This window comes from Perognathus longimembris, chromosome 12 (assembly GCF_023159225.1).
Source record: "Perognathus longimembris pacificus isolate PPM17 chromosome 12, ASM2315922v1, whole genome shotgun sequence".
Classification (NCBI taxonomy): Eukaryota; Metazoa; Chordata; class Mammalia; order Rodentia; family Heteromyidae; genus Perognathus; species Perognathus longimembris.
In genome coordinates, this window is record NC_063172.1 from 15,846,556 (window position 1) to 15,874,404 (window position 27,849).

The 27,849-nt window shown below is 41.0% G+C and overlaps 1 protein-coding gene across 1 annotated transcript; it reads right to left on the reverse strand.

Moving 5' to 3' along the window:
* Nucleotides 1-869: 869 nt before the first annotated feature.
* Nucleotides 870-27,366, reverse strand: Mal2 (mal, T cell differentiation protein 2). The gene is made up of 4 exons (XM_048358749.1): nucleotides 27,104-27,366; nucleotides 14,127-14,297; nucleotides 6,856-7,011; nucleotides 870-2,363 (listed from the first exon to the last, which is right to left on the reverse strand). The coding sequence occupies exons 1-4, from the start codon at nucleotides 27,233-27,235 to the stop codon at nucleotides 2,292-2,294; spliced, it is 531 nt and encodes a 176-aa protein (XP_048214706.1). The 5' UTR covers nucleotides 27,236-27,366; the 3' UTR covers nucleotides 870-2,291.
* Nucleotides 27,367-27,849: the final 483 nt, after the last annotated feature.

A 27,849-nucleotide genomic window follows, 5' to 3' on the forward strand; every position in this document is an offset into this window, starting at 1 on the left:
CTATCAAGTTTATATCAATCTTTAAGTGGATTTCAAAGTGAATAGTGTAAAAATTAATGACAAAAAGATTATCAAATGAATAGTTTATTAGAGTCATAACACTTACAAAATAAATTTCTTTTCATCATGGAGCTACCAGATTTTTAAAAGCAACCAATACTTTCTCATTTTTACAGTGAAGATATGTAAAGAAATTCTTAAATGTCATAATTCTTGTTCAAGTGCTTTGTCACTCAGCTCACAAATCTAGAATGCAATTAATCTATAAATCTAAGTATTCACAGTTAGGTGAGCTTTAGGTTTGGTTCTTAATGATCTAGAAGCAATCCATTTACAAAAAAGTCACTAGCACATTTTAATGAAATCATTTAATGCCACCAAGCATGGCCTGTTTACTCCTTGGGAAAAAAATAAAATAAAATCTCACCACTAAATTCTAGTAGAATACCTTTACATGATTCCAAGTAGAATGCACAATATCTCTTTATGGCACATTTACAACTTTATAATATATAATTCATAACATAGGATTAGGTGTATATAGTATGGAGTTAGAAAAATCCAAAGGAGTCAGACATGATAGAAAAGAAATGACAAGGGTATAAAGTCATAAGACTGATTTCTTCAAGCCACATATTTAAACATGTCTCTTGTCTTTATAATGTTGCCACAAGGCAGGCTCTAGCAAGATTCTTTTTCATAGGGAAGTATTAGATAACCAGCATTTGATTCCTGGGGGTTAAGCATGCTACTCATTCATAGGTTTTCTATGTTCCATGAAATCTAACAGTTCAATTGTATATGGCATTCTTAGGTGACTAGTCACCCAGAAATCAAAGGCTGCAAGCATAAAACAACCCTCGTCTTCCAGAAATAGCCCTGTTATGGCAATAGGAAGTACCTTGTGTAGACAGTTTTGTGTGAAGACTGTAGCCTAACCCCAACTTATTCTTCCATTCAAGCCATCTGGTACGTTTCCACTACCAGGGCCTCTACAAGTGGGTTAAAATTGTTCTCTGTACTATTTGGCAAGAAACAAGTTTTTGTGCTAGCTCCTCTTTTCAACTTATTTTGTTTATCTGTCATCAGATCACAACAACAACAACAAACCTCGTACACATTTCGACTATTATCAAAACATAGAAGAATCTCTATATTATATTTATATTTAATAATGTTATATTTAATAGTGTATTCAAATTTAACTCAGAAAGTTAATTAGAAATTACCTCTTTAGAGAGCTCTATTTGGAAAAGCTTCATATATATAAATATTCATCTATTCATGCACAGGGCAAACAACTGTTCCGAAGCATAAATAAACCAAAGTAAGACATAAATAGCTAGATTCCAGTTCCAGTAGTGATTAACAGTCTCGGAGGATCCTGTGTTAAGAACTCTCCAAGGAGAGTCCTGTACAGCTGTTAAGATATCATTAGTTTAATTAAACAACTAGGGTTCACTTCATAAATTGTCTTTTCCTATACCCATTGCATGCTGGAATTAGCTTGAGAAAGTAAGTATATGCCCTTCAAAGGGTAATTATTTGATCATTAACAAAAATGTGTTATTGCAGAATGATACTACCTACAATGTGGCTTGTCTAATGAGGTTTATACACTTTTTCATGATCAGTTACATCATAAAAAACAAAAACAAAACAGGTCATCTAAAATTTTACACCGGAAGTTGACAAACTAGACTGTAGGCCAAATTCTGTCTTCCCACTATCTTTGTAAGTAAAGCTTTATTAGGACACATCAACACTTACTAGTTTACATACTGTCTATAGCTTTTCCCATGTTGCCACAGAAGAAGTGAATGGCTGTGACAAAGACTAGATGGTCTGTGAAGCTTAAATAAGTACCATATGCCCACTTTGTTGTAAAAGTGCACCCATTCCTGTTGAAATCAGACATTCAATGGGAAGTCTGTTTGAAATATGTTAAGATACTTATTATGATACTAATATTAAGGGCCAGGTGATTTAGCAACAAAACAAAAGGGATACTATTTTTTTCACGAAAAGTATCTGTGTATTTTATGAACATAGTGGAGAACTTTCTTTTTTAGGAATAAAGAGATAGGTGTAAAATAAAAGACTACTTCTCTAATATATAATAAAGTTAAAATCCCATCCATGAAATAAACACAAAACTTCACTTAGATTCCTCCCAACCAAGCAAATTACTTATAGAATGTTGTTCATTTGGACAAAATGCTATCCAAATGGATCACACATACAGAGTTGATGCGGGAAACTGACACATAATTGTTAGTTTCCAAGGAGTGTTATGGCCGCCATCTCCGTAAAGCCAGACCCAAACTGCAACCATAGCAAGCTGTCGTCATGAAGGCAAAAATCTAAGAAAAAGGAAGAAAAACAGGCATCAGATTCATTACACTGACTTTAAGAAAACACTCCTTTGGGGAGAAACTACGTAGACTGACCAGCTTAGTGGAATATATTTTAATCTTTACAAAAATATTTTTATTGGTCTTTTATTTTAGTGTGTTTTATGTTTTATTTTCTTTTTTGAATATTTTAATTTTCTTTAAGCAGTTGTACAAAGGAGTTTCCATTTAACAAAGCAGTTTATCAATAGTGTGTCTTCCCTTCTCTACCCACTCCTTCTCTCTCTCTTCTTAAATTTGTAGGATATACACTGGATTCTTATCTCTCTTTTCCCTCTCTTCTCTTCATTCATCTATCCTTCTTCCCCTTCACCCTACCCTACCCCTTTTGGGTACCTACTTTCTGGTGTTTGGTTTTGTCAACTTTGATTTTGCCTTTGTAAGCAATCTCCCTCAAATCTACAATATTTCAATTAGTACATTTGTATACACTTGCATACCACCCAACATATTTACTTCTGGGTTTGTAAGCTAAATTTGGCTTCTACATAAAAAGGGAAAGCAGGGACCCGTTATCTCTCTGGGCCTGACTTACTTCATTCAGCATAATTTTTCCCCAAGTCTTTACAAATGGAACAATATCATTCTTTCTAATGGATGTGTAAAATGCCACTGTGTACATATGCCATATTTTTGGATCCATTTGTTTATTGGGTGGCATCAGGACTAATTCCATATCTTGGCTATAGTGAACCCTTGGTCTGGGTTCTAGGGCTTGAACTCAGGGCCTGGATGCTTTCCCCGAACTTCTGTGCTCAAGGGTAGAACTCTATGACTTGAGCCACCGTTCCACATCCAGCATTTATGATGGTTAACTGGAGATAGAGTTTCAAGGACTTTCTTGCGTGGGTTAGCTTTAAACCATAGTTCTTAGATCTCAGCCTCTTGATTTGGTAGAATGATAGGGATGAGCCATTGGTGTCTAGCTGATTTTTTTGATAACTTGTACTTATTTTATTCCCTTACATCATTTATTGCCCCTTCTTTTGAACATACTGGCTTGTAATGATTTTCTCTCTGAAGACAGTCTTCCGTTGAACATTTGTTCATATACTAGATTAAGTTATTAACTATTTATAAGTCTCAAGCACTGTATTAAAAATTGAATATGAGTTATCTATTCATATTGTGTTTTTATAGCTAAGGAAGACAATAACTATCAAAACCTAAGGATGTAGCAAATCACTTCTATGACTTTCGAAGTCAACAAAGAAAACTCAGAGATGAATTATAGGCCTGATCTTTCCTAGGTGGGAAACACTTCCCAAAGCAATTTACAAATTCAATTAATACCCATCAAAATCACAACATTCTCCAGTGAAGTAGGGAAAGTAATCCAAAAATTCATATGCAGGAACAAAAGACCTTCAATAATAAAAGCAATCCTTAGCAGGCAGAACAGTGTCGGAGGAATAACAATACCAAACTTCAAACTCTATTACAAACCCATAGTAATTAAAACAGCTTGGTAGTGCCACAAGAAAAAGGCCTGAGGACCAATGGAACAGCATAGAAGACTCAGAAATGAATTCACAGACCTATAGGCACCTAATATTTGATAAAGGAGCCAAAAAAATAAGCTGGAAGAATGACAGCCCTTTTAACAAATGGTGCTGGCAAAACTGGATTTCAACATGCAGAATTCTTACATTATACACTTCTAATCTAGACATTTTCCTCCGAGTGAGAATAATTGCTTTTGAGATCTATTACTAATGAAAAGGAATTTTCCTTTTTTTCTTAGATTTACTGAAAGAGAAAGAAAAGTGAAGGATTTTTAATGCAATGTCAAAAATGAATGGGTGATCTATTTTAGTACCCTGAAAACTCAGGTTTTAGAGACCTGCCTAGACTGAAGTATGTGGATGAAATGGGTTTTAATATTGAAGCATGTGGAAGTTATTTTTTTTTCCTTTTTTTAAGGCAACTACAAAGGAAGTACAATAGGGACAAAGTCAGAAGAGGCACAACCTGAACTGAGTTTCTCTATGAACAGCTCTGAAAATTGAGTTGTTGGGGCAAAAGTGTGTTGTAAGCACACCCATCAAACATCGAACAGAGCAGCTACTATTCTTATAAAAGCAAGAAGTTAGGGTGATTTATCAATAGACAAATTTGGGGCTAGTTTCGCTGATCTAAGGGAGGGAGAATCTAGCTAACACTGTGGGAAAGGATGGGTTAGACCTTAAGAAACCCCAGAAGGAAAATTCAATAGGAAATTTGATGGGAAACTGTCAAGTCCAGTCCTGTTTTATGTAATTGCTAAAACAAGCATTTTTTTGTTTTATGAAAGTCAGAGAGAGGTGATAGGTAAGCCTCACTTCCCCAACTCTCAGGGAGGGCAGCTATACTTTTATCTGCAAAATAACTGGGTATGAAAAAATATTTTATTAAATAAAACCATCTCCTTTCTTACAGGAAAATGTTAAAAATCAACAGTTGGAAGCATAAAGCTTTCAAAGGCAGAACACCACTGACTTTCTACCTTTATCATAATTCTACCTTTGGTATAACTTATTGTAGGCAGTCAATGAATTCTGGCAAGCCTAACATATTTAGAAACTTATTTTACATCTTCAAATTATCTGTCATTTGCCTTTGAAACAGAGACTCGTGTTGTCCAATATAATAGTCACCAACCACAGATGGCTATTTCAACCTAAATTTATTAAAATTAAGTAATACTGAAAACTCAATTTCTTAGTCATACTAGCTAATTTCAAAGTAGCTGCAAGTGGCTACTGAGCACCACCTTGGATCATGTATGTGGAGTTTACTATTACTGTACAAGGACTACTGGATTATATTGTTCTAAACAGACTTTGATGATTACATGGGGAATATAGGCTATCTATAGGCAACCTTGATAAAACAGCAAAACACCAGAGCTACTGACATGCTACTAAAGCATTTCAAACAGTAATTTAAACTTGTGATAGTTAAAAAAAAAATCATTTGTAAGAAAGCTGAGTGCTGGTGACTCATACCTGCAATCCTAGCTACTGTGGAGGCTAAGATCTGAGGATTGTGGTTCAAAGCCAGACTAGGCAGGAAAATCACTGAGACTACCATCTCCAATCAAGTGCCAGAAAAGCAGAAGTGGAGCTGTGGCTCAAGAGGTAGGGTGCTACCTTTGAGTGAAAAGGCTGAGGGACAGCACTCAGGCCTTGAGTTCAAACCCTAGTACCTGCACACACACACACACACACACACACACACACACACACACACACACACACATTATCTGTAAGAAATAAAACACTACATCATTTCTTTGTATTACCTATGCTGATACAAACTGACAAGTTCACTCTAATATATGAATCAAGGAGGTTAACACAGTTTGGAAGCTTTCCACAGGATGTCCTCACGTGTCTGTTGCAATGGCTGGCACATCTGTCTCCCCTGCTCCCTTGCAGTCTCCTCAGTGTTAGGACTTGCACCTTGTTCACCGCATCCTCAAACTACCTTCACATGGATGCCATGGTAAATATTAATTCAATTTTGGTGAAATAAAAAAATGGTGCAGAATACTACAAAAGCAAATGTAAGACCAAATTTTCTATAACATGTCCAAAAAGTAAAAGAAGTGACCAGTACAATTAGCCCCATCCCCCCCCTTTTTTTTTTCACAAAGAAGACTCTGCCGTACAAGGTCAGCAAACACTGACTTGCTATCATCTCATCACATGGATGTTAACTGTTTTGTGCTTCAGTTCCCAGTACAGGGGTGATGACATCCCATCACTTGCTTAAGGTTAATGGATATAATAAAATATATGTGTGCGTGTGTGTGTGTGTGTGTGTGTGTGTGCATGTGTCTATACACATATATACAGATACGTGCTGGTCTTTGAGACAAGAGTCCACCAGTAGCCCACCGGCTCTCCAATAAAGATTCCCAATTCAGCCTCTTAAGTAGTGGCTTGTCTGTTTCTTGTGGCTGAGTTCCCTTACAACCTTTGGGAATGAGTTCCCTTTATAACATATATACATAACGTAGATATATATATATATAACATATAACATACATACATAACATATATATGTACATATATAGATTCACATACATGCATATGTACTTATACATATGTATGTTTATGTATACATAATATTTTTTTTGCACTACTGGATTTGAAGTCCAGGCCTCACTCTGGCCAGGCAGGCACCCCAGCTTTTTTGTTTTTATTATTTTTAAGATAGCATCTCGCAGTTTTGCCCAGGCTGGCTTCGAGATGATAATTTTCCCACCTTGGTCTTCTGCATAGTTGGGATTACAGGTGTGTGTGTGTGTGTGTGTGTGTGTGTGTGTGTGTGTCACGAGACTCAGTGCTAATGGCTAATCTTCAAAGAGCTCCCTGATGCCTGAGGAGCGTTTGGAGAGCTAGAGAGTGGAGCGGCAGCCCTGGTGAGCTGGTGAGCTGTACCGTGGGACACCTACCGTGGCCGCGACGTTGATGTTGTACTGGTTGTCACTCAGGAGGGGCTGCACAGTCATGGTTGCGTTGCACTGTAGGTCATGAAGGGAGGTGGCTGCTGCTTCCAATAAAAAGGCTCCGAAGTAGAAGACAAACACTATAAAATGGTAGGCAAAATCCTGGGAGAGGAGAGAGAGCAGTTTGTTTTGTTTTGCTTTCTGTGCTTTACTTCACTTGATGTTTAGGTTTAGGGAGAACAGATGTCATCAAGCAATCTTAACAGTATACATTGTTTGTTTCAGTTATTTCCATAATATCAGTGCATTGAATTCTGAATGGAAATCAATGAGCCCATTTTTATTTGGTATAGTGGCAAACCTGATGTAATAAATTTTATAGTAAAATATATGATTGCAATTTGGACTGAGATGAACAGATAATATCAATTAATATAGGATAAACAAGGAATCACATGCCGTCTTTAAAGTCAAGTAATATATCATGTAAATTACATTTTTATTATAGTTACATATCTCATAATTGAGCAGGCTATTCTTGACTCTTATCTTTAATCATAGAATGCCATGTCATATATTCTATTTAAAAACAAGTCATATACTTCTGCAAAAAAGTATTACAATATTTACTAGGTTATTTTAAATGTTGCTGGAATTAACGTGAAGCATAACTGCATTATAGTTCACTTCATTTTATCAGAGTTTAAAATCAACTTACTGCTCTTTGCTGTCAGCTCCTCACAACCATTTCTTTGAGGTTAAAAAAATGTTTGTTTTGCCACAAAGATCTTGAAATTATCAGGAACTTTCATTGTCCTTTGCTGTAATGACTATCCCTTGAATTTATAGCCCTGTCTAAATGGCATTTAGACTAACATCTTTGACTAACCTCTTCCATCCTCACCTGTAAAAACTTATTTCTACAAGTTCACCTCTTGTGATTCATTGTATTAGTCAGGATATGTGGTGTTTATCACTGGGAGTTAGCATCTTCAACATGTCCTCCATGTTCTTCTATGCTACTGCCCATAACCGGGCTTCTTTTTCAAGGCTGAATAAAATCCCATTGTGTACATGTACACGTGTGTGTGTGTGTGTGTGTGTGTGTGTGTGTGTGTGTGCAGTACAATACTGTGCTTTGCATTCACGGCCTCATGTTTGCTAGGCAGGTGCTGTACCCGTTGAGCCACACTCCAGTCCTATGTAGCACATTTTATTTATCGATTCATTAGTTAATAGATCTTGGGTTGATTTCATATCTTGGCTATTGCAAGCAGTCTCTTGCACATGTTGATTTTGTTTCCTTTGGACACACACTGTTGTAAAATGGCTGGATTAGACAGGACATCTATTTTTCAGTTTCGGAGAAACCTTCATACTGATCTCTGAAACATCTGTACTAATTTCCCACCTCACCAATAGCATCCAAAGATTCTATTCAAAGTCTACTTTGAATGCCACTCACCATTAGAGACTGTCTATCTTAGTGGTAGGACAAAATTATAAGAAGGAATATTGCACTTCCTTTGTAAATATCCATGAAGAAAACAATGTTGTCCACAGAACTGTTCTTATTATTTCTAGAATCATGAGTGAACAAAGCTCACTTATCACAGGTGAAAATGACAAAGGCACAATGTTACCAATGCTTTCTACTGAACATTTCATTTACGAACTGATTCACTTTTGTCCTCAAAAGATTGGAGAACACTGGCCACATGTCTAAGTCACAGGAGATACAAATATATGTGGTCATTTAACGAATGTTCATATGTTCAGGTAAACTCCAAATCTAATGTCATTGCTTTTGGAGAGTAACTGGAATACAGTAGGTTTGTCATTAGTTGAAATAATTGAGAAAGTATACTTGGGCCCGTTAAGCATAAACATGAAGCACTTACCACACTAAGGAGCCTCTAACCTGATACATATCCTTCCATCTTAAGAGAAAGACAAATTCTGGTGACATGGTCTCCCACCGTTGCATGATCTGGCTCAAACCATTTTCTCTCGCTGGTATCTCCTTGAATATCAACCTTCTGGCCTCATTCTGGGTTCTAGGACACAGTCTTGACGTATGCCTTAAGCTTCAGTGGACAGGAGATGAGCCACAGCCTCTGAGCTAAGGCCACATTCTTCCTAGGCATCCCCCAAACGAATCAGCACAGTGGGGATATAAATGGTTGCTTTCTTGTGGCCAACACAAGGTCTTAAAGAGCAGGCTATGCTCTGGAGCTGTTCACTGATGTGTTGGCCAGCACTGCCTCCATATCTGCCTTCTCTTACTTCTGCATGATCGTTTTTGAGGCTATCTTCTCCCTCCACCATAATACAGGCAGAAGAACAAAAAAAGAAGACCCTCTTACCTTTCTAAAGGTCTCTTATAAGGTCATATCCTTTGTAGTGGGCTTGAGATTACACAGCGGTTCTCTGGTATCTCTTTCCTTCTTGATCATTACCAATTTTTAATCAGTGCATTCGTTGTAAAACCATTCCTTTACTGTCATATTTATTTCTAGATCTGTTATACTAATGTATTTCTAGGCAGGGTTCTCCACCTGACTGGTGGAGAGCTAGAGCACATTGTCCTCTGGCTATCCTGGGTATTTTATTCCAATTCCTACCGTGCATGAAGTAGGCACACACAAAACGATCACCTGCCTGACACACAGTTTGGGATAGGCCTGGCCCTTTATGCTAAGCTGAAGGTTGGCAGATCATCTATGCATAAGAACTACCTGGCGAGCTTGTGCACACAGATGACCAGACTGTAACCCTGGAATTTTTGGGTTAAACCCGAGAGTGTGTATTTCTGACAAGATTCCAGTTGCTACTGATGTTCCAGTCAGAGGCCAAGTCTAAACATTTGGCACATGTTTACTCGATGAACCTGGTCTTTTTTTCTGAGTCTCCCTCTCATGCCCTTCTCCTCTACTAATCTCCAAACTTCCACACCACAGTGTGCTACCCTCTAGTCTTGAAACAATTTTGTCCTTAAACATTGCTTGGATGTTTGGGGGGTTTAGTTTTTGGTTTTTTTTTTTTTTTTGGTCAGTAACAAGTAACAGTTTCCATATTTGAATCTGCAGTCCATGTTGAAGATTCTTTTCAGGTTCAGACTTTTGGTAATCAGTCAGAAAAAGAAAAGACAGCTTCCCTGGGGGAATTCTGGTTAGGTGACAGCAGCATGGAGAAAGGGTTGACAGCCACATTGATAGTTTTTCTCACTCTATCAAGGATGACAGTAACACTTGTCATCTATTGCAAAATATTGTCTTAAGGGTCAGTAAGGAAGTAGATGTGAGGGTGGCAAGCACAGATCAGGATGTTTACAGTGCCAAACGATGCCTATAATAGGAAAATAATCAAATGTGGGTCAGCTATGCCTTTGAGGAATAAAAAAAAAACCCATGTCCAATTATATGGGATTTTAAAGCAGCTCTTAATTTTCTATAAGACCTGTTTCCTTAGTATACCTCCTCCTGAGAAGGGAGAAGATATAAAATATGGAGTCTGTTCTTCAAAATTAGGCAAAATATTATTTTTTCTTTACAAAACAAACAGTAAAAGAACCTGACAATTGCAACATCAAAAATCTTCTCTGGGGCTGGAGATATGGCCTAGTGGCAAGAGTGCTTGCCTCGTATGCATGAGGCCCTAGGTTCAATTCCCCAGCATCACATATACAGAAAGTGGCCAGAAGTGGCGCTGTGGCTCAAGTGGTAGAGTGCTAGCCTTGAGCAGAAGGAAGCAGGGACAGTGCTCAGGCCCTGAGTTCAAGCCCCAGAACTGGCCAAAAAAAAAAAAAAAAATCTTCTCTGGGCTGGGAATGTGGCTTAGTGCTTGCCTAGCATGCAAGAATCCCTGGGTTCAATTCCTTAGTACCACATAAACAGAAAAAGCAGTGGCTGAAGTGGTAGCCTTGAGTACAGAGATGCTCTGAACGGTGCCTAGATCCTGAGTTCAAGCCCTAGGACTGGCAAAAACACACACACACACACACACACAAAACCAACCAACCCCCAGATAAAACCCCTTTTCTTCTTCTGATTAGAATGGGTGAGTTTTGAGCTTAATACAGAATATATCTAGTGCTGTGAATATGAATTTAGTTGCATGATCCATGAGACAAAAAATATTGTAGTAGGTATTCTTTAACAAATCCTTGTAGAAAGTGAATCAGTTATCAAAGTGCATTCTTGCTTTCCTCAAGAAATACTTCAATGCTATACATTGAAGTATTAATTGTCACAGGGAAAAACTATTTTTTTGAGCAACTGCTCAAATATTGCTAAGTAAGGAAGTGTTTAATAAAACCCCTGAAGACAGGAACTGGCTCCTTGAAAAGACGCTTACTGCATTATGAGCCCTCTATGTGATGATCACTATAGCACCTGGTGCGTGGCTGCTACTCTTGAACATACCTAAGCTCAAAAGCCAAACTCTGCAGTGCTCTACAATCAGAGTATTTTTGAGTCATAAAATCCTGTCAAATATTCCAAAGTGAAAACAAACAACCTCTAAAATCTGAAAAACTTCTGGTGCCATGAACTTTGGATGTGGCATACTCAACCTGAACCACTTTTTGCCTCACCTATTGTAAACTGAATACATGTAACATATTTGTATATATGATATAGGATATTTATCACATATTTACGTGTATTATATATGATAATCTTTCCATATATATGAGATCATCTTTGCAGATAACTTATGAGACAGACTGATATAAGTCTTCCAATTTCAATTGTCCCTTACCTATGACTGTGTAGCTAAGATAACAAAAATCAGTTATGCTTCATTGAGCAGATAGAATGTAGATAGGATGGTTTAAATTGGTGGGAAATACTAATTTGAGAAAACCAATAAATTAAGAGGGATATTAATATTATATTCAATTCTGAAGATAACAAATACTTAATATAAGTTAAAGTGGGGGGGAGAGGGTAAGGGCATATGTCTAATCAGACCATGAATGATTTTCAAAAATACATGTGTTAGTACAGATATGCATTGACCAATTGAGAAAAATGCTGGGTACTGTAGGACGTTGGAGACACTGCTTCCAGGGATTAACACCTTGGTAGCCAAGCTACTAGGAGATCCAGAGAAGGTCATAGGAGAAAGGCCAGGACAGTGGGTGGTACAGCATTCTGGGAGAAGTAAATTGGGGGAAGTGATTATTGAGTAGTGCCGTGTCAGTAGGGGTATAGAGGCTCAAATTGGTCTAAAAGCATTTTCATTTTGAGATTGATACCAAAAGTGTCTGGTTTCCCTCAACAATAGCACTGCTTCATTCCTGTAACTTATGGGAAAGCCAAGCATTTTGAAAGAGGAGATTTGGGATCCATCTGTAACCTAAGTACAGATCTTTGATCTTTATCACGTGACCAAGTAATAAATTTTTTTTTAAAAAGCATGTTTAGATTTTATTTCTGAATTGGCATGCATACATTGGTAATGCACGAGGGCTCCATGTGGTATTTCCACATATGCACACAGTGTACTTTGAACAAATCTACCTCCTCCCCATCTTCAAATTCCTCCCCTCAACCCTCCCTTCATTCTTCCCCCTTTTTCAAGTAGCATTTGGTAGGTTTCACTGTGCTTTCTTGTGTGTGTGTGTGTGTGTATGTGTGTGTGTGTGTGTGTGTGTGTGTGTGTGTGTGTAATGTCCTTTGCTCCTCAGTATTCCTTACAGAAATATTTCCTCATCACTAATGAGAAAATAGGAGAAAAATGTAGGAACATACTATTAGCAAAGTAATACCAAAAACAGGGCTGTCGATATTCCAAACTATAGATCTCACTGTGTTTAAGGAATTGGGATGATTATTCATTACTTACTATATATAACCCAGTTCCAAAATCACTGTATCATTAATTATATCCTTTACTTTTTAATGACATCAAATAAAGCAAGTATTATTTTCATTCTAAAAAGGAAGAAATTAAAATTCAGAGGTCCTACCTATTTTGCCCAAGGCCAACGAGTGTTAAGAAAACAAACATAAACTCAAAGCCTGTGAATAATTGTAACCACTGAACTCTACTTCCTTCTTAGCATTTCATTAAGCTGTGCCATTTGCTGAGAGGCTGGCTTCAGGTACAATCACACTTGATACAGTTCACTGCAGACAACATTTAAGATTACAGTTCTCATGCCATAGAAATAGATATTCCTAATGTGGCTGAATAAAATGCCAGTATACTTGGGAGAACATATATAAGGCCTTATCAGTGTTAGATACAAGTTTCTAAATACCAAAGTGTGATCAACTCCTAATGGGAGAAGTCTAAATGAACTTTACTAAAGGACTCCTCACCATGGCCTTGGCATCATGCTCTTCTGGGCCTGTCTGCAATAGGCCCCAGAGAATGAACAGCCACACCGGAAACAGAAAGTAAGTTCATCCAATTTAATGGTGCCATAATGTAAAATATTGCTTTGATTGCAAATTTCCTGTTTCAATACTCAGTTCTTTAAAAAAATCAGTTCTTACTGATTTAGGACAGGAACTAATAATAAAATATGCTCCTTTCGAGGTATCTGGAGAACAGAATATAGAAGAGAATATAGTTTTCTGAGAGTCTGGATCCTGCTTCTAAGGAATCAATCAACCACATATGAAAAATGTTAAAAAGAAATGCCTGTATAGGCCATGTTCAGATTATTTTTTCCTTCCATTTCCTAAGCAGTAGAGTAAAATAACTATGTGCAAGGCACTTATATTAGGTTGCTGTTAAGTAATCTACTCACAGCCAATGTCTATAGGTTGCACACAAATACTAAATTGATTTCTCTGAGGAACTTGAGCATCAGTGGAGTTCAGTATCCTTAAGGGTGGGAATGGGAGCGAGAACCATTCCTGCGAAAGCCTGGAAGAACAACTAGACATATGCAACTGTTTGGAGCAGAAATCAATGGAAAATTTGAAGACATATGAGAAGAAGCAGCTCTCAAAGGCATCTGTTTGCATATTCAATCAATATAAGGAAATTCATTTGTTTTGCATGAAGTGCAAGTTGGTGCCTAAAAGTGATCTAAATCATAAAAGAGTAACAGAGTGACTTCTCACTTCTATCAGCCCAAGGCTCTGCTGTCCAGACCGGCAGCCACTAGAAAGCACAGTGGCTTCTGTGGTCTCACTTATTTCTCCCATGTGGAACAACAAACAAAACCATGACACAGACATTTTGGCACAGAACAGAGGTATTTATGAATTTCTAGTATTTTTCTTATGACAGACATAAAACTCATACCAGTCCCTTACCAGGAAGTTCCAGTTGGCATTGATCTGAGTCACCATACCAGAGAGGAACACGACCAGGAAGAGGAGGGAGAAGAAAAAGGCTGTCACCGAGACAAACATGACCCATCCTTGTAGCAATGGTAGAGGAACGTTGGAGGAAGCAACCAAGATCCAGACAAGACCTCCAAATAGCTGAAAAGAAAAAACAAAACACAGAGGGGGTAATAGGCTTGTGTAAAGAAAAATAAAACTGCTTTTGGTGCCTGTATAAATTTCAGGATTTCCCTTTTTCTATAAGACTCTGGCCCACATTCTTACCACCCTGTTAGACACCATTTCTCCTTCTCCCCAGGGACCAGATCTGACCCTGGACCTGGACCTTCATGTGGGAGGGGCTCCTCTTCTCCTGGAGGACACCCAGCACTCTCTCACCATGTGAGAGTATCCTCCGGCAACCTAACCACTCCCCTGGAAATGTCTCTAGTCTCCAGTTTTGCAAATTACTTGGTATTCCCTTCCCATCTTGCCAGGTACACTTCAAACTACTGTAAAACAGCTCTTGGCATCACCACTTGTTAAAAGTTTGGTAAAAGAATGGCAATCATTTTCTTTAAAGTGAACTTTTATTTATTTTTTATTGTCATTAAGTAGTTGTATGAAGGGGATTCAATTCAACATGTCAGTTTCTGAGCACAATGCATCTTGAAGCAATCACATTTTCATTTCCCATAGCTGATGGTCATTTTCAGGCTCTAACATGGCCTACTTGTACATTTGGTACCACTTCTTACAGAACAAGTTGCACTTGTTGTTCATGACAGCAATAAAAGCTATTGTTATAATCCACTCTGTGCCAGACATCTGATAGATGGATTAGATAGTTAATACATATAACTATGAGTTGGGCCCTGTTCTAGGTGCTGGCGATGAAATGGAAATCCAGCAAGCTGCACTTGACCTCTGCCATCCCAGAACTCAGTTAATTACATGAAAGGGACAACTGACAAAGTGATTTTTTTAAATGGTATTTCATAAATGTCACAACTACCATGCACTGCAATTCCACACTGATATATGTTTAGCATCCAGATTTAAAGCCAGGAAACACATTCTAGAAACAATAATACCAAGGACAGTCCAGGGTGAAGCAGACAAGGTGAAAGTGTTCCAGAGCTCAGAGAGTCCAACCCGGGTGAGGACCAGCAGATGTGAACAACTTGTGCCAAGTGCCAGTCATGAGAGAGACGTGGGCTAGAGACTTAGCTGAAGGGGCCATAGAGATGAATTTCTGCAGAGACACGGAGGTTATGATCGACTTCAGCAGGAAGTAGGTGCTCAAGCTTGCATTCCAAGTGTTTTGGGCAAGACTGTGAGAATGGACTGGAGAAGAAAGTGTACAGAGCTGGAAACAATACCAGAGCCTGATTCCAGCAGTGTGTATTTATTAGCACTAGGTTGCTGAGAACAGAGAAAAGTGGATGGCTTTCTGGCCTGGGTAACTTCTTCAGCACTCAGTTTGAACTGAAGGCCTTGAGCTTGCTTGGCTGGCACTCTGCCTCTTGAGTCATGCTTCTAGCTCTGTGTTTTGCTAGTTATTTTTGGTGTTGGAGTCTAGCAGACTGTTCTTCCTGGGCTAGCTTCAAACCATGATCTTCTATATCTCAGATTAATGAGGAGCTAGGATTCATAGGTGGGAGTCACCAGCAGCCAGCAATTGGGCAACTAGTTATGAGTGGGAGAATACAGAGAGAGAAATATGGGGTAAAGAAATAGAGTTTCACACTGTTCAAAAAGAAATGTACTCATTACCCTACTTATATAACTGTAATTCCTATATATATCACCTTTACAATAAAACAAAAAGGAAATGGGCTTTATGAATCAAATGCCATTGGTTTCCTAAAGGCTACCCTAAAAGCAATAAAAAATGCATATCCATTGCGGGGCCTTAAAGGCCTTCAGTTATTGTACGTTATCTTATCTTAGTTATTAAGTCAGACACATTTTGTATTATAAAGGAAAAAAATCTACAGCTCAAACACAAAGCTGTTTCACAACTATGTGGCCTGCCACTTGCTGATCCAAAATGTCATTCTTCCCGTGTGTATTTGAGAAGCTCCTACTAGTAATTAATCTTGAGCCCATCATCTAAAAACATCCTTCCTGCATTCTACCTCATGCTCAAGTACCCATCCCTTGCTCACTTCGATTGATAAGGCATACAGTAATCAAATGCCCCCTGGCTTCCACTCAATCTGCACTAATAGACCTTCTTGAGAGCACCCCAAACCATTTATTAATTGTCAAGTACTGTTGGGAGCCGAGCTAGCAACTAAATTCTTCCTGACCTCTGGCTGTGTTTTCAAGGACGTGCAAGGACATGGCTTAATGGAAAATCGGAAATGCTTTACTATGTCTGCCATGAGTCCATTCTTATGTTAACCAACCTCATTCTGTCTTAGCTATCATCGGGTATTGCTAACTCCAAGCCTTTCTGTGTTCTGGAATTTTAAGCCTATGCTGTTTCCTGGTTTTCAAACTGCATATAAGCTGGAAGTTAAGAATAAACATGGCTGCAGTCTTGAGTCCCGTACCCCATCTTTGTCTCTTGTCTTTTTTCTCTTGCCTTATTTTTCCTTTTCCTTAATCCTCACTGCCCTCAGTCAGGATTCCCGTTCACTGCCGGCTGGCTCGGCAGGAAGTACTATGGTAGATTTGCTAACACCAAAACCTCAGCTCTATACTTGCCCTGAAGATGCTTCAGATAGGCAGGAATCTCTCTCTCTCTCTCCCCCCTTCCTTTCTTTTCTCTCTCTTCCTTACTCTCTTTCTCTCTCTCCTACACATACAACACTATCAAATATATGCTTAGTGTCCACTTAGCAGTTTGAGCTTCAAATATTAAAAGTCAGTAATCATTTGAATCTTTCTTATTATGTATGTATAGTATCCAAAACATAAAAATCATAGGAAGTTTAAAAAAACAAGTTTTAGGGGCTGGGGATATGGCCTAGTGGCAAGAGTGCCTGCCTCATATACACGAGGCCCTGGGTTCGATTCCCCAGCACCACATATACAGAAAATGGCCAGAAGTGGCGCTGTGGCTCAAGTGGCAGAGTGCTAGCCTTGAGCAAAAAGAAGCCAGGGACAGTGCTCAGGCCCTGAGTCCAAGGCCCAGGACTGGCAAAACAAAACAAAAAAAAACAAAACAAGTTTTAATTAAAGATTTTTTTAAAAAAGGCTCAGTCATATAACTTGCTACTACGTCACAGAAATATTTTTGAAGACATACCAAATCATTACTTGAGTGGTGGTAATGAAATGATAATTAAAACACCAGGTTAACACATTTATAGTTGTGGAAATGCCTCAATTTCAACGTTCAAATGAAAAATTAACAATCAACCCAGAAAGTTTTAGAAAGTAACTCTGAAGTAATGAATATTAATGCATATTAAGTTTTTAAATTATCGCTATCAACTATTATTAAAGAAATAAACTTGCTCCTGGTGAAAGATTGCCTAATCTCTTATGCCATTTGATGAATATTTTATGGTAATTAGAACGACATTAATGGATTGGTCAGGACTGGAGGTATTAAATATAGTTTAGGAAATGTTCATCATTATTTACTATCAAGAACCATTTCCTGGGACCCTATGTGCCAGTCCAACGGTTAATAAAGAATAACTAGGCTTGGCTTATCATGGACAGGACAATTAAACAGATAAGCACAGTCATATGACTAAGGCATTGTGATCATTTCACATCTCTAAATAATTCTTGGGAATGAAACAGCCTAGACTAGAACTAAAACAGACAAACCTCAAGTCTACCTGAAGGGACCGAAGAAGAACTTTTAGGAAAAAGACAAGAAGGCAATGCTAGGTCTCCAGGAGCTCCAACTAAGGGGGAGAGAGAGACACCATGAAACTCACTCCAGGAGCAGAGTGTGGTAGGTGCTATGAAAAGCATTCAGCACACTGTGCTCAACAGGTCTGGGAGAGAAGAGGAGAAATGGTGTGTGTGTGTGTGTGTGTGTGTGTGTGTGTGTGTGTGTGTGTGTGTGTGTTTGGAAAGGGAAGCAGAAAGGCTGATGTGAACGTGAGCTTTCATTACAGTTCAATACAGACCCAGGCTTGGTCAGAGGAGGTTACAATGTACTATGAAGTGTTTAGCCATACTCATAATTATAGCCCTCCTCACACCTCAGACGCTTGGAAAGGAACTCAGCGCTGACATGAAAAACAATAAAATTTGCCTCATTTGTGATGTGTGTGCAGCATGATGAGGGAAGGCAGAGAAGGTGTGTGAACCGGCTTTCCCTCTCTGGGAAACCTGGGTCAAGTCCTGTTGCAGGCTAGCTTAGGATGACAGATGATGGGCAAAGAATATAATGAAACCCGTGTCAGAAAGCCATCTTCCTCTATCAAGAACATCCCTAGATCTGGAACACAAGCATTTATTTCCTATTGCAGTTTCCTTTTGACAAAAGCTACTTTTCCTCCCAATTTTCCTAACCTGGCTCAAGACGAGAAATTGAGTTTAGGAGGGAAGCCAATATAGAGAACATTGATTATATATGCATATACATATATAGTATCATATATATATGGATATTGATTACACATACATACACAATCAGCAAATATTTGCTTCTCTCCAAGCTTTAGATATTTAGTAACCATAATTTGGAGACACCTGTTTTCTATAAGTCACTCTGGAGGGAGTCCTATTTTAGGGGTGAAAACAGAGAATCAAAATGATTAAAACCAAAGGGAGAATAGTTGATAAAGTATTGTAGCAGCAGCAGAGTGACCACACTACAAAGAAAGGCCACACTGCAAAGAAAGACTCACATTGTGTCTTTTGGATCCAAGTCTACCCTCTGACTGCTGTCTATCCACCCCCAACCCCCGCCATTGCTCCCCAGTGTTCTGAAGAGTCTGGTAATTATGTACCAAACAGCCAACTGTACCTCACTTTGGAATGTCTCAGAGGACCTAAGCCAGGGACCATGACTCCACACCTGGTGACGCTGCCTTCCTTCCAAGGAAGGCAAAGGGAAAACCTCCTAGAAGTAGGTACACACTTCCCCTGGGATTGTTTTTCCCTGCTCTTCTTGGCCTAACGTTAGAAATACGTGGCTCACACGTCACCGGTACTTAGATATGCATGCTCTGAGCTGCCATTACCCATTCCTAAAATGAGTCCTTTTTTTAAGTCCAGTTTAATTAATACTTGTCACTTTAGTTTGGCCTTTGTAGATCAGAAGGGAATGACTTGGCCGAATTACTCCCATGAGAAGACCAGGGAAAGTATTCTTCCGCAAATCTCACGCAGCTGTGCTCTCACGGTTGGAGTGGAAGCATGCTTTCACTAGAAATGGTGGTAAAGAGACACCCACCCCTTCTCCCTACCTCCTGGAAAACACAGCACTAGGAAGCGAGTAACACTTGATATTCTGATTGTATTCTGCTATAGATCTCTCAGTTTGTCCCCTACGTGAATGGCCTGCTTTGGATTTCCAGGTGTTTGTTTCACCAATTCTCCTTTGTTTTTCAAATGCCACCTATTTCCTAAATGCCTGCTATTAAATGTGCACTCTGACATCATAGCTAATACTTTGCAACCAACCTAACACCTCTTGTCTTTTGTACACTTATGTATAACATTAACCCCCTAATTCTCTCGTCATTTACACATTGGACATTTCATCATTATTGCAGGGAGAATAAACACCAGAAAGTCTAGAGGGGGAAAAACAACCAACAAAACAAAAACCTGTCTCCCAGTGTGACTTGAAGAGCTATTTTGAGCAGTAGGCTGAATAATAAGGATAAGAGAAACATTAGCGTACATTTCTTATATTCGAAGAACTCTTCCAAAGATGTGCCAATTTAAAACCACAAGTTCTGATAATTAATGTTATTTCTACTTTACAGATAAATTAATTGATGTACAGAGCTATTAATGGCTTTTTCTAAGGTACACACTTAACAAATGTGAGACCTGGGATTTGAGCCTATTAATAGACTTACAGCATTTATGCTTTTAACATCATGTTTTTCAACCTCTCTAAGGTTTAGTGTTGAACCTGGAACCATGAAGTATAAATGAGTAGATAAGTGCATATGCATTTTTCTAGGAGGTAGTCCACAACTTTCATGTGCTTATTCTGGTCTCTCAAATTTCCAGAATACCTTATCTGTTAAGCATTCCTATTTTAATGGATGCGTACTTACTGGGTACCTGCTCATAAAATATTGTGGTATGGAAGTGTTCAATATGCCCAGAAATGTCTTACTTAGAAAAAAGGGGATCTAATTTTTATTCTAAAGGACTAGTTTTATTTTTTTAGAATGAGAAGCATACTTCGGGCAGCAGATACTATGTTGTAGCAACTGGTAGATACGTTTTTCAGGCAAGCCACAGGAGTAGGCGTTCATTCCCAGTGTCATGCGGCCCCGTGGTGCCTTCCCCAGCCAGGCAATTCTCATTGCCCTTCCATGCTCTTCTGCACTCTAGCTCCTGCCCATCATCCTCTATCCACACACAAAGAACCAGTCACATTCATTTAGGCTTCTGAGGAGCAGGCCCCCATCCATCCTTTTTTTCTCTTTTTTACTGTCTAACTGGACTTTAGTATCCAGGAAGACTCTTCCAGAAAGACTCCGCTGGCTTGGATGGCATTGCCCAATGCTTCTATGCTTACTCATGTATGTATCCTTAGCATTTACACACTCTATACTGAAATGATAGATTTGCCTGCCTTTTACCCTACAGGTGGAGAGGTCAGCATTGATGACCTTGTCTTAAATGTCTCGGATACCTCAGAACTAAAGACAGGGAGGTTTTCGCATATGTCCTCCTTGAAATGAATAGAAGTCAATTGGCATGGGTAATGAATGGTTCCATAACAAATGGCTCCGGAAGTGCAGCTTGGGATACTAGGAACACACATGAGAAGTAAGAAGAAGACCCTCTCAATTTTCAGGTAGTCATTGACAACCACTACCTTCCATAAAGATCTTAGGAGGCTGGAATGGAGAATCAGGGGAAAGTTGGCATCTCTTGCATGCTTCCTTCATTAACAGCATTGTTAATATCTTCTTAAGGCCATTAGAACTTCTAAACAAGATGTCTTATTTTGTCCTACCCCATGATCTCCTGCTCCTGTGAGCAAAGATGCCTATGAGCAAAAAAAATGTACTAATTGTATAAGAAGACTTGCGTAATACGCTTATATTTGAAATATGTTTCACATATAAGATTATACCTACTTCCTCACTATCAGACCCAAACTTTCACTTTTTTTTTTTTTTTGCCAGTCCTGGGACTTGAACTCAGATCCTTGGCACTGTCCTTGAGCCTCTTTTGTGCAAAGTTACAACTCAACCACTCCACTTCTGGCTTTAGTGGAGATACACATCTCATAGACTCTCCTTTCCTGGGCTGTCTTTGAATGTAACCCTCAGAACTCAGCCTTTTGTGACAGGCGTGAGCCACTTGCACCCACCTTCATTTCGGTTCTTTAAATAGGTGATGCTCACCCAAAAACGGAAGGCACACATCATAAAGGAGAAATGTGTGCAGGCTCCTTTATATTCTTATTTATATTTTCCCTTGATTTTTGAAATTCGCTTTTCATGCTTGTAACTAATTGTCATGTAAGTTAAAAATATCCTTGCCTGATTTGTCTATGAGCTGTACAAATTCCTGCCTCTGTTCTTTCTTTTACCTCTTTCCTTCTGAAAGTCATTATACAAAATACAAGTCACTGTAGGTCCTTACTTAGCTATTTATCTATAGGAATGCCACATGTACTCCCTTACTATCAGGTATGTTTCTATTGGACTATATAAACCAAATAGAAATAGCACTCCTTTGACCTTTTCTATTGTAGCTCAAGGTCGATGTTCTTAGCAATTTGGTTGATGCTTTTCTGAATTTTGTTTCTTCCTATTTCCTATGTGTGTTGAGACAAATGGTTGGTAAGAAGAAGCTCAGGCTAGGGCATTAATGTCTTTTCTCTCATGAAAACTGGAGGGGGCTGTTTTCATGTGGATGGAGATCTTTAATAAACAGGCAAAGGAAAAATCTTACTGACAGGATTAAGATCTACTTGGAGAGAAAAATATACTCATGGAAAACTCCCTTTTGCCCACTGCAAGCATACCAGGTCCCTTTGCAATCAAGATCTAATTTTCTGGCAAAGAAAAAAACCCTGTATATATCAGAACATTTATGTGAGTGTAGACTAAGATTTTGGTTGCAAATGACTTGAAATACCTTCCCTCCCATAGAGTTAGCTGCATGATGCTTACCTGCCTCCTGTACCACCCCAACACCTCACCATTATCCTTGAACATTCTTTCTGGGGGTGGGGGTAGATAGAGGATGCATGATTCTTCTTACTTCTATCTAACATTTAAGTCTAATATAGTTTACCACTAGGAGTGGGTTAAACTTTATATATTTAGTTAACCTTCTAAACCTCAGATTTTTCTCTCTTCTCCGTCTTTCTTTTTTGGGGTCTTATTTCAGTTCTCAGCATCCCTCATCTACACTATAATAACAAGCCCCTTAACTGATTTCCCTGCCTTTAGCTGTGTTCTACATACACACCTCACTAAGGCTTCCTGAGGCATAATACTAACTAGGTTTATCCCTGTCCTCCATAGAGGACATCAAAGGTCCCCCAAAGCTGGGGCCCTCAGCAAACCACAACCTCAACTCTGTCTTGTAAAGTTTCCCAACTTTTCTGTCACCCCTGCCAGTCATGTCAAGGTCAACAGTCAATAGAAGCCGCTAGACATATTCTCTCATGTCTCTGAGATTTGTACAGGCTGGAATTGTCCCCTATTTTTTGTTTGAGGAACGCTTGTTCGTCCTTTACAGCTGCACTCAAAGGCTACTTCCTTTATAGCTGCATGTCCTGGGTCTCCAGATATTGTCTATCCAGACTTCCCCTAACATTTACATGGACTTATTTTAGCACTTCATATATGACGTTGCTTTTCTTTTTTGACTTTCTATTCCATTGCACAAATTCTTCAAAGGACAGGAACTACATGAATTACCCTATTTCTAGGGTATAAAAGAAAACCTAGCTAGGCACCAGTGGTTCATGCCTGTAGTCCTAGCTACCCAGGAAGCTGAGATCTGAGGATCTCCATTGTAAGCTAGCTCAGTCAGCAAAGTCTGTAAGACTCTTATTTCCAGTTAAACACCAAAAAAAGCCAGAAGTGGAGCTGTGGCTCATGTGTTAAAGTGCTACCCTGAGCAAAAACAAAACAAAACAACCCAAAAAACAAAACAAAACAAAACAAAACAAAAAACACCTCTGGGACATTGCCTAGGCACTGAGGTCAAGCCTCACGCCTGGCATGCATGTGCACATGCACACATGCATACACACACACATCTGATGCATAGTATGTTCTTAATTATGATAATATGTTAAAGAAATGAAAACCATTTTAGTACCCAAGCACTGAAATTAGAAGTGTGTCAATCTTCTAACGCTCATAAAGTTATGAATAAGTAGCTTGTGGGATGGGAAGGCAATGTAGATAGATTCTTACACATGAAACTGTGAGATATACTGAATAAAGAATTTTATTCTTTTTGTGTTTAATACTACTAAATTCAGCCTTTCTTGCTGAGAGCCAAAGTAAAGATGTTCTAGTGTCACATTCTTATAAATAGACTTGTCTAGAAAACATTTTAGCTGTCATTCACTTCTTATAGGAAACCTTTCCTCAAATAGCAACCACTTTTTACATAGGTTATAAGGTTTTTAGATGAGGAGAGAGTCCAAGAACCTTTGCTCCCAGCAGAGTGCCTTGCGCATAGTATGATGAATGATTTTGAAACATCCATTCAGGAAACACTGAGAGATTTAGAAACTGATTATGTTTTCCATCTTAAACCAGAGGCTTGGCTTTGCAATACTAACTTCACATTTACTCCAAGGCATGGATGAGCTGGTAAGTTCAGCTGAGGCCCAAATACAAAGATCTGGCCCATAGCAATATTCTCCACTTATGAAGCCAGGGTTATTTTTACCTAGTTCTGCTAGGCTGTCACTATTTGCATTTCTTGTATTATCCCTCCAACAAAAGGCTTATATCTGTGAGATTGTGAGTGTGGTATAATTGAGGAGATTAGAATTGCATTCTTTGAGCACAATTAACTAGTTAGTTTGAGAACTAAACTCCAAGACTCATTGGCTTAGTCTTCCATTGATACTCCAACCTATTCACTTGGCAAACTGGGTAATCATGGAGACATATGAATCTGAATGGAAGGTCAAAACGAACAAGTTTGAAGACATCAAGATACTGTCAGAGGCTAAAAGAATTGGTCTTCAAAATGCTCACTTAGCATTTGGGACTATGCACGAGAAGTCTCACATTTTAGCCAACAGGGAAAAGAGTTTCTAAAGAGCCACAGAAGACTATGATTCGAGAATCAGAAAGGATTCTTGAAGGGGAATTGACATAGCTGGGGCAAAAGTGCCTCACAAGTAGTTACTAGGTGTGCTGGTGAATGCCTGTAATCCTAGCACTCAGGAGACGGAGGCAGGACGATCATGAGTAGAGGGCAGCCTGGGCTTCACAGTGAGACCTTCTACTGTAAACAACCAAGGAGACTGATGTGTGAAAGAGGTAAAGGGGGCAAAGTAACATGACCCTGGGAAGTGATCTAGGTCTGAGACCTGTTTTAGGGGCCGGTAAGGGGCCAGAGGAAATGGAAAGTGGACAGGGATGGACTGGAGTCTAGGATCCACCCATCCCATCTGTCCCAGCACAGGGAGAATTTGCATTTGCACAACTGTCTTCCCTACAGAGCCTGGACTAAAGCCCTTGCCAGCCATGGCTGTGCATTACAATCTCCAAGGGAGGAGCTGACTCTGCGGTGGTCCCAAGGGGTTCTCATTTAATTAGTATGGGATGGCAACAGTATTTTTTTTAAGCTGCCAACTTATTAAATTCAGCAAGATGTAAGAATGAATGACTGTGGGAGAGGAGGTGGAGGTGGGGCTAGGGAATAGTGAATAAGTCACTTTCTACTTCTCTCTCTCTTAGAACTACACAGTGTTTCCAAAACTGGCATGGCCACAGGTTGTTCTAAAAATGGTACTCAATTAGCACATGGCTCAGCCTCCATTTATTCATTCACATACATACAGATAAATATGCACACACACATATATGTACATTTACCAATATATTTGAATAAACACTAGAAACATGTCACCAGCTATTATCAACTTTGGGATTTCACTATTGCTAACTTTAAAGTTTAAAAAGAGAGTCTATTTTGCATGAATGTTTTGGAAATTCCAGCACAGCTAACAACGTAGATGTGAACATGAGATAAATTTCTAAAAGGGGCAGGCAAGCACCTCTAGTCTGAGGAACAGAGACGGAAAAGGAGCCCCAGGAAGTATGAAGTCTTTCTTTGCAGATCTTCCTGTTTTACAGGCCTGTCCCTCCCACAGCAGTGCAGCTCATCCAACACCATCCTTTCCTTGTTCTTCTCCTATGGACACGGACCCCTCATCCTGAGCTCTTGGACCCTTCTGACCCAGGCTCAAACCCAAAACAGCCTCTTGCAGCCCTGAAGTCGTTCTCTAGTTACATAGCCAGCCAACTTGCTCCTATCTCTTTTTACAGATTCAAATCTGGGCTAAACTTAACTTGGGGTGGCTTGGCTCCATTGGCATAATAGGGCCGAAAATCAATGCCCGCAAGGCGTTCCAGCCCCACAGGTACAAAAGAGAAACCGGAGTGACCCAAATGCAGCTTACGCAAACTCACTGGAGAGGAGACAGGAAAGGGATGACAACTCTAAACCTAGCAAACAAAATGGGCCTGCCAGCAGCAAACTCACTGCCTCGCTAATATTTCACTCTACTTGTCATTCTCAGGGCATGATGCAACCCCTGATTACCCAATTCATATTTACACACACACACACACACACACACACACACACTTCCCCTTGTCCATAAGGAGCTTCAAAAGCCACCAACTCCAGAAAATTCCTTTTACAAAGCTCAAGTGTCTGTCTGGCTCACAGAAGGGAGCAGGGCCGGCGGGGTGAGCTCACCTGTTTCCTGGGTCTAATCAGGGTGGCTGAGGAGGTTTGGAATTGGGTAGACTGAGATAGGAAGGCAGGTGTAGAGGCAGGGAGAGAGGCAGGCGACAGCCTCGCTGCCACCTTTCTCCCAACCCGCCCCCCCCCCCCCCCCCCGTCCAAGCCATTCGATCAGAAGCTGTGCCAAGCGCCCGGAGCACACACCTCACCCTCTCCACCCTTCTCTCTGCCTTGCCGTTCGGCTCCCTAATCCAAAGGGCATTCATGATGGCAGGGGTGCGTTGGAGGGAGGGTCTGTGGGGGGTGTAGGGGTGTGGGGAGGGGGGAAACAAACCATGCCCAGGTTCTCCAGCCTCCTCCTCCTCATGGAGCCTCCGCCCCCGTCGCCTCCCTCCCCCCCCCCCCCAACCCCAACGTCCGGGTCACCCCAGGCATGGACACACACCTTTTGCACAACCCCAGCAAAAATGGCAGGTTAGCAACAGGGAAGGCCAGGGGCGCTGGTGCTTCCTGCGGGCCCACGCGCTGCCCGGCGAAGCCCCGAAGTCCCCGAAGATGCTCCCAAGTCCAAACGCCCTGTGTGTCCCCCCCCCCCCGCCACAAGTCCCCGATTCTCGGTCCCCTCGGTCCCCCTCTCTCCCCGGGATCACTCGCTTTCCGTGGCCCGAGGCCCAGCAGGTGCCGGCGTAACAGGTGCCAGGCTAGAGGCCCAGGCGGCTGCGCCCCGGCATGGAGAGACCCAGGACCCCGAAAGGGGGGGGGGGCAGGAAAAAAACACTTCGAAGGGAAAGAGGCGAGGGACGGGCGCCACGGGGGCGCACAGAGATGCCCCTGCCTGCCCTTGCCCCCCTCACCCTTCACCCCTCACCCTGGCCGGGAGCCCCACTTACAATCTCCAGGCAGACGAAGGCGCCCGAGTAGGTCCGCAGGATGTCGGGGCCCGCGGGGAGGGTGACCCGGGGCGACGGGAACGACACGGCCGGGTTCGGGGGCGGCGGAACCGGCGCTCCACCGGCTGACATGCTGCCGAGGCCGTCGCTAACGTCTCCGCGCGCCGCCGCCGCCTCTTCCTCCCGCCTCCGCCTCCCGGGCTCGGGCTCGGGTTCGGGTTCGGGTTCGGGCCGCCCGGCGCCGCGCCGATCGGGTGCGCCGGGGTCCGGGCGAGGCGCGCGGAGGGGGCGTGGCCGCGTGGCCCTCCAGCCCGCCCGTCCGCCCGGCCCCGCCCCGTCACGTCACGTGGGCCCAGGTGAGCGCGCCTCCGCCCCGGCGCCGGCCCGCCCGCCCGCGCGGGTGACGTGCACAGGTGTGGCGGGGCCCCCGGTGCTGGCTTCCCCGCCGCCCTGTGCTCCTGGCCGTCCCCCTGCTGCTCCCTGGAACCTCCCCCGCCCCATACTAGCCCAGCCCACTTGTCCCCTCCACCTGTCCTCCTCCCCCCCCTCCCCGACTCCACACCCTCCACTCGCTGGTCTCTTCCTCTCCCACTTCCCACAGTTGGATAGGGAGACCTTGATGCTGCGAGTCCCAGGCTAAACTCGAGATCAAGTGTCACCTGGCCAAGTGGGGTGCATTCGACTCTAAAAATGCCACTCAGGCAATGTCACAAATCGGGGTCACCCTTCCCTGGTGTAATGGACCA